Here is a 14,798-nt window from a genome sequence, read left to right on the forward strand (position 1 = left end):
TTTCTTGAAAAAAGCTTACAGTTTTTGTTTATAACTTTATTGTGTACATTGGGAGACAGAGCTTATGCAAAAGCAGTTCTCAAAGTGCATTTTAATCCTGCTTTTGTGAGCACTGAAGACACCTTAATGGGTTTCTGTACCAGGAAGGCTTCCAAAGAAGAGGGACTGCGGTTCCCCACGTACTCACTATTTAGATGTGTTCCCCTCCCTTTCCCTTACCAGATGTGCAGTATGTGAAGCTCCCGCCATGGTGATTGCAGTTCACAGTCAGACCATCCAGATTCCCCACTGTCCTCAGGGATGGGATTCTCTCTGGATTGGCTATTCCTTCATGATGGTATGAAATACTCTTTCTTGTCTTTGTCATCACAGCTGCCTGTCCATCATATCTGTGTATCTTACTAATATGAGAAATCCCTGACGTTTTTATAGTAAGCTTGAGCCTCAAATAGCTTCTGTCCAAGTATTGTGTTCCCCTTCACATATTTTCTGGAACATATTTTCATAATCCGCCTGTTACTTTTGTTGAGTACCCTTGGTGTGGGTGCCATTCTCTTGCCTCTTGCCCAGTGCTCGCTTTGGCAGCACATATACTCTTACCTCGTGCCCTAATTCCTTCACTGGATTTGAATGTTTGGCCAAATTCAGCACATGTCTTTGGGTATACACTCAGGTATTATAGCACATGGGTATTGTGGGACATTTTCCCTTATCTTTCTAGCACACAAGCGCAGGAGCAGAGGGCTCAGGTCAAGCCCTGGCCTCCCCTGGTTCCTGCTTGGAAGAGTTCCGTTCAGCTCCTTTCATTGAATGTCACGGCCGGGGTACCTGCAATTACTATGCCAACTCCTACAGCTTTTGGCTAGCAACTGTAGATATGTCAGACATGTTCAGGTAAGTTACTTATGGCTTTAGTTTAGTTTAGGTCCTAAGCTTCCTTCAGAGATACTGGGGAAGAGAGAAGCAATTCATGGATGGTTTATACCCAACAAATGTTAAGGATTTAGTGGACTGTGTTTTTTGTTTTCACTTGTTCTTTTCATACACCTGACTCAGGTCAGAAAAACAGACGTGGCTAATATTCAGTATGTGCGGTTTCAGATGGCTTGTTATTAATCCTTCAGTAACAAAATAGACAAAGCAAGGAAAGGTCATGTGATCTGCTGAATAACTGAGCTGCTCAAACTCTAGTGAGGCCACCCCAGGAATTGAAGCTGTAATATGATCCCTGCCCCAGTCCAGTGATCTCTTCTCCCAGGATGTTTTCAAGGCTCTCATCCCAGTGTTTGAATAAGATCACATACGGTATATTTGCTTCAGGATAGTTCAATCTATTGGATGTTTTTCAGTTTAAATTAATTTTTATATATTACTTCATTTGAGTTATCATTACTTGATATTTTTCTTACAATTATCGTTATGCATTTCATATGCGTTATTGTTTTATCATTTATTTACCATCAGTTGCCCAGATCTCCCTCATTCTACGACTATTAGAGAAACGTATAAGAGAAGAAGAGGGTGAGACAAATAAAGATAATAGTGGTAGAGAGAAGAGTCACATTGCTCAGAAGTTAATCATTGAGTCAGAAGGAGAGCTACTTAAGCACAAATAGAATGTCTGGGTGTGAATTTGAACCAGTAATAGAAGTGAAATATCTGGAAAGGCTAATTTGATTATCTTGTTTCTTGTTTTCCAGCAAACCTCAGTCAGAAACGCTGAAAGCAGGAGACTTGAGGACACGAATTAGCCGATGTCAAGTGTGCATGAAGAGGACATAACATTTTGCAGAATTCCTTGTGTGTTTTTAAATGTGATATATATACATACATATATATATATATATATATATATATATATATATATATATATAAAATTCCCAGGATGCAAAGTCTCACTCTTCCCAACTTTACCAATGCTGCCACCAATGGTGCTACTATATATGACCAAGAGGACATGCTGACTAGTAACCATGAAGATTCAGATGTACCTCAACAATGTGCCAGAGCAAGGTCTCTATTATCTTTGTATGAATGAAATAAGGAAATGAATTTACTTTTTGGGTCCAGAATGACTTTCCCCAAGGATTGTAAGATGAAGATATATATTTTGCCTAGTAACTAAAACAGCACATTAAAAATTCAATTAAGAGAAGAATCACACTGAGTAAAATAGAAGACTGCAGTTTGGGGGAAGAATTATTTTTCATGGTGCTACTAATCCTACTGTATCCCAGGTGTTTAATATAAAAGTGTTAAGCTTATTTTGTTCTGTAAGTAAAGAATGTGTATATTGTGTAAACAGCCTTTTAGCTCAAAATGTCGAGTCATTTAGATGTGGCCTGACATGAAGCACTCTTTCCAGACAACCTAGGAAAACCTACAATATAGACAAGAGTTTGTATCCATGTTTATCAAAGTGAGAGGACTTCTATCCTTGCATCAAATTACTACCAAGAGTAAATTTATTTTGATTTCTATTCCCTAAGTTCGTATTTGACTTTTTGAAAAAAAATAGTTCATTTTCGTCACTTTAATCAGAATTTTAAATGCTCATGTTACATGCCAAATTATAATATATAATAGAGCAATTTCTCTTTTGCTGTATTCTTCAAGACTCTTAATACCAGATGCCCCCCACTTTTTAATGTTTCTTGCATCTTGTTTTTGCTCATCCTTTACTAAGCAAAGTTCTCCCAAATAATTTTGAGAAACAAAAATATGCAAAAAAAATGATGATTCGTTCCCTGTGCTTCTTCTGTAAGAATTATTCTCCTGTGGTCTCTGCTTGTATGAGAACTGGGAAGACCATACTTGGTTAGTCTTCTCTCTTCAATTACGAAGCCAATTGATGTTCCTTCCTCTTTTTTATTTTAAACATTTTATTATAAATAGTCATAGAGTACCTTATTTCCCTAGCTGTCCTCTTTTCACTTCATGTTTTTTAACTCACCAATATCAACTTAATTAAAGATATCATATGTCATAAGAATGCATTGTTGTGTATCTCTTCAGGCTATATGTAAAAACTTGTGCATTTCCAGATAGACTACATATCTGCACATCAGCAAGCAGTCTTTTCTCAAAGAATCACTTTGAGCAGCTCCCATAGAAGTTTCTGCAGACTTTGATTACTCTCATGGCTGATAGAAAACATAGAGGAATGCAAACTTTTTTTCTAATAAACAAAACAACCCATTGGAAAGTATTTTCGAGATAATACATTTATTAACAATATTGTGTTCTGGCTGAGAAAGGAAGCAGAACTACTTTCTATTTAGGGGAGAATTCATTAATAATGTTTAAAGCAGATTAGTGAGTTAATATTCCTGATGATTAAGAATGAACACATGTAGCTCTCCAGTTGAGAACTTGCTAAAAGTAAGAGGCATTAAAAGCCTCTATAAGAAAATTTTTAGTTCAATTAAAATATGAAGCAACCAAAACAATTTTCAGAAGTATAGACCCTAATATGAACCCATGCAATTAATATATTACCCACCCTATTAATATATTATATATATATATATATATATATATATATATATATATATATTGTTGGTGTCACTCATCACTTCTGAGCTTCCAAAAGAAGTTCTGCTGGACACTCTGTGATTGTACAGTGTATTTTCCCATTTGGCCAAATTTGAAGAACCCTTTCTATTTCTTGTGTCAGTGAAGTTCTTTGCCTCAATTGGCATGGTTAATTGAAAACTCCCTGGTTATACCAAGCCATCAGAAGTGTATTCATATGTTAATCACAAGAGGGCACTATTGCATCTAAAAATAAACAAGCATGTGTAATAATTTGTTGAGCTCATCTTTGATGGTGGTGGTGAAGTTGTCTGAAGCTCTGCCTCCAGATTCCCTGTTTTAAGCTTCATGCATTCTTTTTTACTCATAAGATCGACAGCAAGTATTTAAGAGGTGGTTCAGTTTCCCAATGTCTGCATCCAAAATAAAGGACAGCTTTGCTGTCAAAGATTTTCTTAAGAGCCTGATTAGGAATTGGCTGTGGTAGTACTTCCCATGCCTCTCAACACAGAAGCAAAGAGCAATTACGTTCGTTTGGTCAACACTTCAGTTGGCTTCTTTAGCAGAACAGCTCTTGTTCTCATGCTGGACTATACACACACCTTCATCCCTAGGCAGCTCCAAAATAAATTGAATAATATTTATAAGTCATACATCATTTATTTTAAAGCAGTGGTTTCTAGAGTATATTCAGGATGTTTGGAAGGCTTCTGTACTGGAAGTACTCATAAGTTGGGACACTGAAGGAATAAATCCAGACAGTCCTCTCTCCCAAGTTCCACAACAACAAACATTCATTAGATATTCACTAGCTGTAGAGCATCATGACAGATAACAATCCAAAACCAACTCAACCAGAAAGATACGTAGTCACTATAATATATACTTCTATGAAGAGGTATGCTTTTCTATCTTGACTACCAAATCTTACTAATTCTAGGTTAGACTAGGATATATCATGAAGCTTTTTGCAGCATTAGCTGTCCAGAGGAAGCTGGCTTACCAAACTGTTCCCTAACACATGGAAAGCTAAAATCACATTTATGTAACCTTGACTCTCTTTCTCGATGAGTGCATAGCATGCCCAACACATGGCCTAACAGGATGACAAATTGCTGACATGATACCATTTTATGTCAGATCTCTTTTTTGTTTTCCTCTTCCAGATTCTCATGGCATTCTTTGCCTTCTTCTCTGCCCTAGCGGGTCCCTGTGCCCTCTGGCCTCTGGTTGAGTTCAACCAATGGGATACCCTCAGCAGGATAGAAGAGTGAAAGGCAAGACTGATGTTAGGGTAATTTATTTTCATGGGGGGACATGTAGTGAACTCAGGTTGGCTTATGCGCCTCCATTGAATGTTCCTGCTCCCCTCAAGATGATCTATTCTTTTAACTTATTTCCCATTCTTGTTTCAGTAACCCGTTTCTTCTCATCTCTCCAAGTCTATATTTATGGTGACAAGTCTGCTGCTGCCATGCTGCTAGCCCTGATTTTCTGCATTACCTTTTGTGGTTCCCCTACACACCACCTATATCTTCTAATTAAACCCTCCTCAGATTATCATAATTTAGTATCTTGTCTTTTTTGCTATTGACGCCCTGACAAATGCACAACTGCTTCTAGTTTCCAAGATCTAGCGGAGGTGCTTTATTCTACATGTGGAAAAATGAGGGTGAATTGATAAGATGGACAGGCATAATTAGCATCTTCCACTTTGAACTGAGGGATAGACCAGCAGAAATATGCATGAACTTTACTTCATCTAAGACCTAGCTTACCATGCTTTATGGGAAGCTGTATTCTAAGGCTCTTAGGGTGAAATGAGGCAAAATATGTTCATCATGGTCCTAAAGTATTCTACTTTTTCCAAATCTTGTCCCATTGGATCTGTAAAAGAAAATACATTTTGACTTACCCCTGTGTGGTCATTTGCCTTGCCCCATCCTACTCCAAATGGAGAATCTCAGTTGCCTCAATGACAGACTAGATCCTAAGCACTGATAATCTTTGAAAGCTCCAGAAAGAAAATTCCTGGTAGTTCTACTTCCACCAGAGAAACTTGCCAAGCCAGTTGTACATGCATGCAGTCAATAAAAAAAAGCCCCAAAGTGTTACTAGGCCAAGAAATAAACAATTTAAACGCCCTAAAATAAGCGGTTTTCTGGCCTCAAGAGCCTCCATGAAAGGTGAGCCTGCAGAAGCACTTCAGACCTGCTTCCCTTCTGTTTATCAGGGGTGAAAGAGTGAATACTTAACACTGGAGATTGCAGAAAATGGGACGGGCTCTAAAGCTAAAGGCAGTCTGAGACTACTTGCTGATTTCCAACCAGGGTCACATGGAACCTACCAACAGGTGACTTTAAAGGTGATACTTTCTTTTGAAGTGAAACAGTTTTCTGGTTGATTTCTTCGGGGCCAGTAAAGTGCTTGCAATTGCAAGTCTATCACAAGCCACGACAGTAAGCCAGATGTCCGATCCTTGTCTTTCTCCGACATAATAATTTGACCCTTGCTTAAACTCTAAGACTATTTCTGATGCCTCAGTAACAACAAAAAGTAGCACCTTACATTTATATAATTGTCATTAAAATGTCATTCATCACATGTTATTTCATCTGAGCCTCAACACCCCTGATGTATTCAAACAGTGCAAGGATTGGTCTCTGTTTACAGATGCCGGAAGCGAGCCTTACAAAAGTTAAGTAACTATCCCAAGGTCACAGAACAAGTTACTAAGTTCTTTCACATTCAAAATCTAATCATCACCGTTTAGTCATGAATATGCCTGTAAAAAAAAAAAAATCAGAAATCTGTGTGGTGGAGATCCTCGGCACTACAGAGATCTCTCGCATGAGAAGTAATGAGCCACATGTTTTGGAAACCTCAGTTCCCAGTTAGGGATGAGTGCTTCTCACAGCACCTGAGGCCCTTTAGAATTAGCCCTTGGACACAGGGGACTTACAGTGAGTTCACTGTACTTCAGGATACTCTCGTCTGTCTGGTCTAAACCTCTGTAGCTAAAGAAAACCTTGTGAGTCTGGCCTGGAGCCCACCTCACTTGAGTTTCTTCAGGGCTCTTGAGTCCAGACAAGCTCCTGGAATTTGCATGCTCTAGTCTACACACTCTCCAGTGCTACTGCTATTCAGGTAAGGACCAGAGTGTCTTGATTGTTATGTAAATCTGAGACTATGCAGATGCCATCTATCATCTGGTCTAGAAGGTGCAGTAAGTACTCTGCGGAGGGGAAGATTTCTTTAGTTCCAACAAGAAAGTTGGTTATATTTTATTTACATTAATACACATAAACACACAGAAACAACTCGAGTTCACTAGCTATAAACTCCATTGGTCATGTTTCACATGTAGTAGCTTTCTTTATTTGGCTCCCTTCAGCTGAAATTTAGGCTGGGAATCAGATGAACAAACGTCAAGCCAACTGGACCAAGCAGTATGTGGTTATTTATCAGATTAGAGAGGCAGGAAAAGTTAAAGACAAGTTGGAAAACATCTAGGCTAAAATAGGGCTCTACTTAGTTTATAGTAATCAGTATAGCAGAAAGCCAGGCTTTAAGATTACTGGGTTTAAATATGTTCTTAAGTCGACTATGTACTTTCCAATGTGCAGCTGTTGCCTACCTTAAGGCCAGTAGCACAGAAAATTCCCCCTATGGAGTGGAAAGAGATAACAGCCTAAAGCCATTTGCACAAGCACATCCTTCTGGTCTGAGAAACCAGTATATTTTTTTCTGACTTCTCTGAGTAAGCAGAAGCAGCCACGGGCACAAGACAACGTGCTAAGACCTTTTTCCTGGCAACTATCAGTTTTTGCTACATCTGTTTCGAAGATCTGTTATTAGGTGCATAAATATTTATGATCGTTATGCCCTTTTGATGAAATGATCCTTTTATCCTTATGGTAATGGTAATATGGTAAAGAAAACATTAGTGCTCTTTGCTCTGAAGTCTACATTGATAGCAATATAGCCATCCAGCTTTCTTTGTGTTAGTGTTAGCATGTATATTTTTCCCAACCACTTTACTTTTTAAAAATATATATTTTATTTTTTAAATTTTATTTAAACTTTTAAGACAATGTTCATTTCTTTATTTTTGAGAGAGAGATAGGGAGAGAGAGAGGGTGCATGTATGCACACGTGCACACACAAGCTGGGAAGGGGCAGAGAGAGAGGGAGACACAGAATCCGAAGCAGGCTTCAGGCTCTGAGCTGTCAGCACACAGCCCGACGTGGGGCTCGAACTCACGAACCATGAAATCATGACCTGAGCTGAAGTTGGATGCTTAACCAACTGAGCCACCAAGGCACCCCCCAATCACTTTACTTTTAATCTTTTTCTGTCTGTATATTTGAAGTACATTTCTTCTAGGCAGCAAATATATAGTTGGATCCTACTTTTTTATGCAATCTAAAAATCATTGCCCTTTAGTAGATCACATGTAATGTGGTTATTGATATGGTTAGGTTTAAATCTATCATCTTGCTATTTCTTTACTATTTGTATCATTTTGTATTTTGCTCCCTTTTTAATGCGTTGTTTTGGACAAATGGAGTGTTTTTTTCTGATTTCATTTTATCTTCTTTGTGGTATAGTAACTATGACATTCTGTTTGATTAATTTAGTGACTGCCTTAGGGTTGATCACAATCTTCATTCAAGTTTTATAATACCACCTCACATATGCATTAAGAATGTTACAATAGTATTCTTGGCAATTTCTCCCCTCCTGAGCTTTGTGCCACTATATTCATACACTGTAGTTTTAATATGTTATAAACCCCATACTACATCCATATTATTTTTGTTTAAACAGTTCATTCTCTTTTTTATTTGATATAACTTATCTACCATGAAATTTACCCTCTTAAAGTACACAGTTAAATGGTTTTTAGTATATTCACAAAGCTGTGCAATCATCACTAATTCCAGAACATTTTCATCATCCCAAGAAAAAAAAAACCCATACCCCACACCCGTTAGTAGTGACTCCCTATTCTCCCCAACCACCTTCACCCCTCCCCACTGCCACCACCCCCGCTGCTCCATTTATCCCTCCCTCTCCATCCCCAGGCAACCACTAATCTACTCTCTAAAGATTTGCCTACTCTGAACAAACTGATGGTTGCCAGAGGGGAGGTGGGTGGGAGATGGGAAAAATTGGTGGAAGGGAATGGGAAGTGCAGGCTTCCAATTTTGGAATGATTAAGTCATGGGAATAAAAGGCACAACACAGGAAATATAGTCAATGATATTGTTATAGCATTGTGTGGTGACAGACGGCAGCTACACTTGTGGTAAGCACAGCACAATGTAGAGTTATTGAATCACCATGTTGTACACCTGACACTAATATAATGTTGTGTTTCAACTATACTTCAATGAAAATAGAACAAAATAAAGATTTACCTACTCTGGACATTTCATATAAATAGAATCACATAATATATGGGCCTTTTGTGCCTGTTTTTTTCTTCACTTGGCATAATGTTTTCAAGGCTCATTCATGTAACGTATCGATCTTTCATTCCTTTTTTTTTTTTTTTTTTTTAGTTGCGGTGAAATTCACGTAACATTAAGCTAACAATTTTAAAGCAAACAATTCAAGTGGCATTTAGTACATTCATAATGTGTGCGATGACTGCCTCTATCTGGTTCCACAACATTTTCATCATCCCAAAAGAAAGCATTCGCTTCCCACTCCCCAAAGCCCCTGGGAGTCACTCATCTACTTTCTGTCTCTGTGAATTTACTTATTCTGGATGTCTCATATAAATGGAATCACACAATATGTGGCCTTTTATGTCTGGTTTCTTTCATTTAGCATTGTGTTTTCAAGATTCATCCACATTATACCACATATGAGTACTTCAGTCTTTTTTATGTTTAATAATAATTTATTGCACGGATATACCACATTTTGTTTAACGATTTGTCCATTGACATTTGGTTGCTTCCATCTTTTGGTGATTGTGAATCATGCTGTTATGAACAGTCATGTACGAGTATTTGTTTCAATACCTGTTTTAAATTCTTTGAGTATATACCAGGGAGTATATTTGCTTGGTCATATAGTAAGTTTATGGTTAATTTCTTGAAGGATTTGTCAGACTGTTTTCCAACAGCAGATGCACCATTTACATTCCCACCAGAAATGCAAAGAGGTTCTAATTTTTCCACATCCCTTCCAAAACTTATTTTTCCATTTTTAAATTACAACCATCCCAGTGTGTATGAAGTGATATCTCATTGTGGTCTTGATTTTCATTTCCCTAATGGTTAATGATGCTGAATATCTTTGTGTGTTTGCTGGCCACTTGTATATCTTCTTTAGAGAAATGTCTATTCAAATATTTGGCCAATTTTTAAATTGTGTTATTTTTTGTTTTATTGTTGAACTACAAGTGTACTTTTATATATTCTGAATATTAGTCCCTTATTAGATATTGATTTCTAAATATGTTTTCCCATTCTGAGAGTTGTCTTACAAATTTCTTGTTGGTGTGTTTTAAAGTACAAAAAGATTTTAATTTTGATGGAATTTCACTTATCTGTTTTTCCTTTTGTTGTTCTTGCTGTTGTTGGGATAGCTAAGAAACCATTGCCTAAACCAAGGTCATGAAGATCTGCCCCTGTCTTTGTCTAAGAGCTTTATAGTTGTAGCTCTTAAATTCAATTCTTTAATTCACTCAAATTAATTTTTATGCATGGTGTGAGGTAAGGCCCCAACTTCATTCTTTTGTTTGTGACTATCCAGTTTTTTCAGAACCATTTGTTGGAAAGACTATTCTTTTCCCCCATTGCATTGTCTTGGCATTCTTTGAAAAATCAACTGACTATAGATGTCTAGACCTATTTTTGGACTCTCAATTCCATTCTATTGATCTATATGTCTGTTTTTATGACAGTACCACAAAATCTTGATTACTGTAAGTTTTTAGTAAGTTTTGAAATCATCAAGAGTGAGTCTTCCAGCTTTTTTCTTCCTTTTCATGATTGAAAAAGGGTCCCTATTGTGATTCCATATGAATTTTAGGATCAGCTTGTCACTTCAAGAAAAATGTCCGCTGGGACTTTGATAGATTGCATCGAATCTGTGCATTACCGGGGTGATGTTGTATTTTAACAATATTAAACCTTCCAACCCATAAACACTGGCTGTCTTTCCACTTATATAGGTCTTCTTTAATTTTTTTCAATGATGTATTATAGCTTTCAGTGTACAAGTCTTGTACTTCTTTTAATTTATTCCTAAGCATTTTTATTCTTTTTAATGCTACTGACATAAAATTATTACTTTAATTCTCTTTTCAAATTGTTCATTGCTAATGTATAGCAATATAACTTTTTCTGTTGATCTTATATCCTACAACTATGCTGAATGCATTTGTTAGTTTTTATAGTTTTTAGTGGATTTTTTTAGGATTTTCTATATGTAAAGTCATGTCATCTACAAATAGAAATAGTTTTACTTCTTTCTTTTCAATCTTCATGCCCTTTATCACTTTTATTTGCCTAATTCATCAGGATAGATATCCCAGTTCAATATTTAATAGAGATGCTGAGAGTGGACATCTTTTTCTTGTTTCTAATCCAAGGGGAAAGTTCCAGGCATTCACCCTTAAGTATGATGTTAGCTATGTTTTTTTTTTTTTCATAGATGCCCTTTATCAGGTTGAGGAATTTTCCTTCTATTCCTAGTTGTTGAGTGTTTTTATCATGAAGGGTTGTTTGATATTGCCAAATGATTTTTATGCATCAAAATAATCATGTGGTTGGGGCGCCTGGGTGGCTCATTCGGTTGAGTGTCCAACTTCGGCTCAGGTCATGATTTCACAGCTCGTGAGTTCGAGCCCCATGTCAGGCTCTGTGCTGACAGCTCGGAGCCTGGAGCCTGCTTCCAATTCTGTGTCTCCCTATCTCTCTGCCCCTAACCCACTCGTGTTCTGTCTCTGTCTCTCTCAAAAATAAGCATTAAAATTTTTTTAATTAAAAAAAATCATGTGGTTATTTTTTCTTCATTCTATTAATTAAATGTATTACACTGATTTTAACATGTTGAATGAACCTCACATTCTGGTATAAACACCACTTAATTGTGGTGTATAATCCTTTTAATGTACTTTTGAATTTGTTTTGCTAGTATTTTGCTGAGGATTTTTTGCATTGATATTCATATAAGATATGGATCTGTAGTTTTCTCATGGTGTCTTTGACTTTAGTATCAGCATATTACTGGCCTCATAGAATGACTTGAGAAGTGTTCCTTCATCTTCAATTGTTTGGAAGAGTTTGAGCAGGATTGGGGTTCATTCTTTAAATGTTTGGTAGAATTCACCAGTGACGTTATCTGGTCCTGTGCTTTTTTTTTTTTTTTTTAATTTACATCCCAATTACTTAGCATATCGTGCAACAATGATTTCAGGAGTAGATTCCTTAGTGCCCCTTACCCATTTAGCCCATCCCCCCTCCCACAACCCCTCCTGTAACCATCAGTTCTCCATATTTATGAGTCTCTTCTGTTTTGTCCCCCTCTCTGGTTTTATACTATTTTTATTTCCCTTACCTTGTGTTCATCTGTTTTGTCTCTTAAAGTCCTCATATGAGTGAAGTCATATGATCTTTGTCTTTCTCTGACTAATTTTACTTAGCATAATACCTTCCAGTTCCATCCACATAGTTGCAAATGGCAAGATTTCATTCTTTTTGATTGCCGAGAAATATTCCATTATATATATATATATACATATATATATATATATATATACATATACATATATATATACATATACATATACATATATATATATATAAATATATATATATATATATACATATATAAATATATATATATATATATATACATACATATACATACCACATCTTCTTTATCCATTCATCCATCGATGGACATTTGGGCTCTTTCCATACTTTGGCTATTGTTGATAGTGCTACTATAAACATGGGGATGCATGTGTCCCTTCGAAACAGCACACCTGTATCCCATGGATAAATGCCTAGTAGTGCAATTGCTGGGTCGTAGAGTAGTTCTATTTTTAGTTTTTTGAGGAACCTCCATACTCTTATCCAGAGTGGCTGCACCAACTTGCATTCCCACCAACAATGCAAAAGAGATCCTCTTTCTCCGCATCCTCACCAACATCTGTCGTTGCCTGACTTGTTACTGTTAACCATTCTGACAGGTGTGAGGTGGTATCTCATTGTGGTTTTGATTTGTATTTCCCTGATGATGAGTGATGTTGAACATTTTTTCATATGTCAGTTGGCCATCTGGATGTCTTCTTTGGAGAAGTGTCTATTCATGTCTTTGGCCCATTTCTTCACTGGATTATTTGTTCTTTGGGTGTTGAGTTTGGTAAGTGCTTTATAGATTTTGGATACTAACCCTTTATCTGATATGTCGTTTGCCAATATCTTCTCCCATTCTGTCGGTTGCCTTTTAGTTTTGCTGATTGTTTCCTTCTCTGTGCAGAAGCTTTTTATTTTGATGAGATCCCAGTACTTCATTTTTGCTTTTGTTTCCCTTGCCTCCGGACACGTGTTGAGTCAGAAGTTGCTGCGGCCAAGATCAAAGAGGTTTTTGCCTCTTTTCTCCTCGAGGATTTTGATGGCTTCCTGTCTTACATGTAGGTCTTTCACCCATTTTGAGTTTATTTTTGTGTATGGTGTAAGAAAGTGGTCCAGGTTCATTCTTCTGCATGTCGCTGTCCAGTTTTCCCAGCACCACTTGCTGAAGAGACTGTCTTTATTCCACTGGGTATTTTTTCCTGCCTTGTCAAAGATTAGTTGGCCATACATTTGCGGGTCCATTTCTGGGTTCTCTACTCTGTTCCATTGATCTGAGTGTCTGTTCTTGTGCCAGTACCATACTGTCTTGATGATTACAGCTTTGTAGTATAGCTTGAAGTCTGGGATTGTGATGCCTCCTGCTTTGGTTATCTTTGTCAAGATCGCTTTGGCTATTGGGGGTCTTTTCTGGTTCCATACAAATTTTAGGATTATTTGTTTTAACTGTGAAGAATGTTGGCGATACTTTGATAGGGATTGCATTGAATATGTAGATTGCTTTGTGTAGTACCAACATTTTAACAATACTTGTTCTTTCTATCCAGGAGCATGAAATCTTTTTCCATTTTTTTTGTGTCTTCTTCAATTTATTTCATAAGCTTTCTATAGTTTTCAGTGTATAGATTTTTCGCCTCTTTGGTTAGATTTATTCCTAGGTATTTTATGTTTTTTGGTGCAACTGTAAATGGGATCGATTCCTTGATTTCTCTTTCTGTTGCTTCATGGTTGGTATGGTCCTGTGCTTTTTATATGTTGCTTAATTGGATTTGCTAGTGGTTCATTGTTGAGTTTTAAAGATTTTGCATCTATATTAATAAGGAATATTGGTCTGTAGTTTCCTTTTCTTGTGATGTCTGGCTTTGGTATCAAGGTTTTGGTATCTATTAAGTATTAGCCTCATTGAATAAGTTGGGATGTTTTGCCTCCTCTTCCATTTTTGGGAAAATTTTGTACATTCAGTTCAGTTCTTCTCTGAACACTTGCTAGAATTCATCAGTTATTTGGTCCTAGGCTTTTATTTGTGGGAAAATTTTAAATAATTATTTAATCTCTTAATTTGTTATATCTATTCAATTTTTCCATTTCTTCTTGTCAGTTTTGGTAGTTTGTGTCCTTCTAGAGATCTGTCTATTCCATCTAGTATGTCTAATTTATCTAAACAGTTGTTGATAGTATTCTTTTATAGTTATTTTCATTTCTGTAACATCAATAGTAATGTTCCTTGTTTTATACCAATCTTAATAATTTGAGTCTTCTCTCTCTCTTTTTGTCTTGGCCTGTCTAGCTAAAGGTTTGTCAATTTTGTTAATTTTTTGTCAAAGAACCAACTTTTGATTTTGTTATTTTTTTCTATTGTTTTTCTATTCTCAACTTGATTGGTTTACTCTCTAATCTTTATTATTTCCTTCCTTCTGCTTGCTTTTGATTCAGTTTGTTCTTTGTGTAGTATTTTTTTTTAAATTAATGTCTACACCCAGTGTGAGGATTGAACTCATGACCCAGAGATCAAGAGTCACATGCTTCACCAACTGAGCCAGCCAGGTGCCCTTTGTGTAGTATAGTAGGTTAGGTATTGATTTGAGATATTTTGGGTTTTTTAAATGTAGACATTTATAGCAAAAAATATTTCTCTAAACACTGCTTTAGCCATACCCCATAAG

At 36.6% G+C, this 14,798-nt stretch overlaps 1 protein-coding gene across 5 annotated transcripts in view; it reads left to right on the forward strand.

Moving 5' to 3' along the window:
- The window catches only part of COL4A5 (collagen type IV alpha 5 chain), a 247,300-nt gene extending 244,311 nt beyond the window's left edge, over nt 1–2,989 (forward strand). For all 5 annotated transcript variants that reach the window (XM_045472951.1, XM_045472946.1, XM_045472948.1 and 2 more), the window contains 4 exons: nt 223–337; nt 722–894; nt 1,701–1,827; nt 1,858–2,989. In XM_045472951.1, the coding sequence (XP_045328907.1) occupies nt 223–337; nt 722–894; nt 1,701–1,782 (370 nt within the window). In that variant the 3' untranslated portion in view covers nt 1,783–1,827; nt 1,858–2,989. The remainder of the gene's footprint in view (nt 1–222; nt 338–721; nt 895–1,700; nt 1,828–1,857) is intronic.
- Nucleotides 2,990–14,798: the final 11,809 nt, after the last annotated feature.

Source organism: Leopardus geoffroyi, chromosome X (assembly GCF_018350155.1).
Source record: "Leopardus geoffroyi isolate Oge1 chromosome X, O.geoffroyi_Oge1_pat1.0, whole genome shotgun sequence".
Taxonomy (NCBI): domain Eukaryota; kingdom Metazoa; phylum Chordata; class Mammalia; order Carnivora; family Felidae; genus Leopardus; species Leopardus geoffroyi.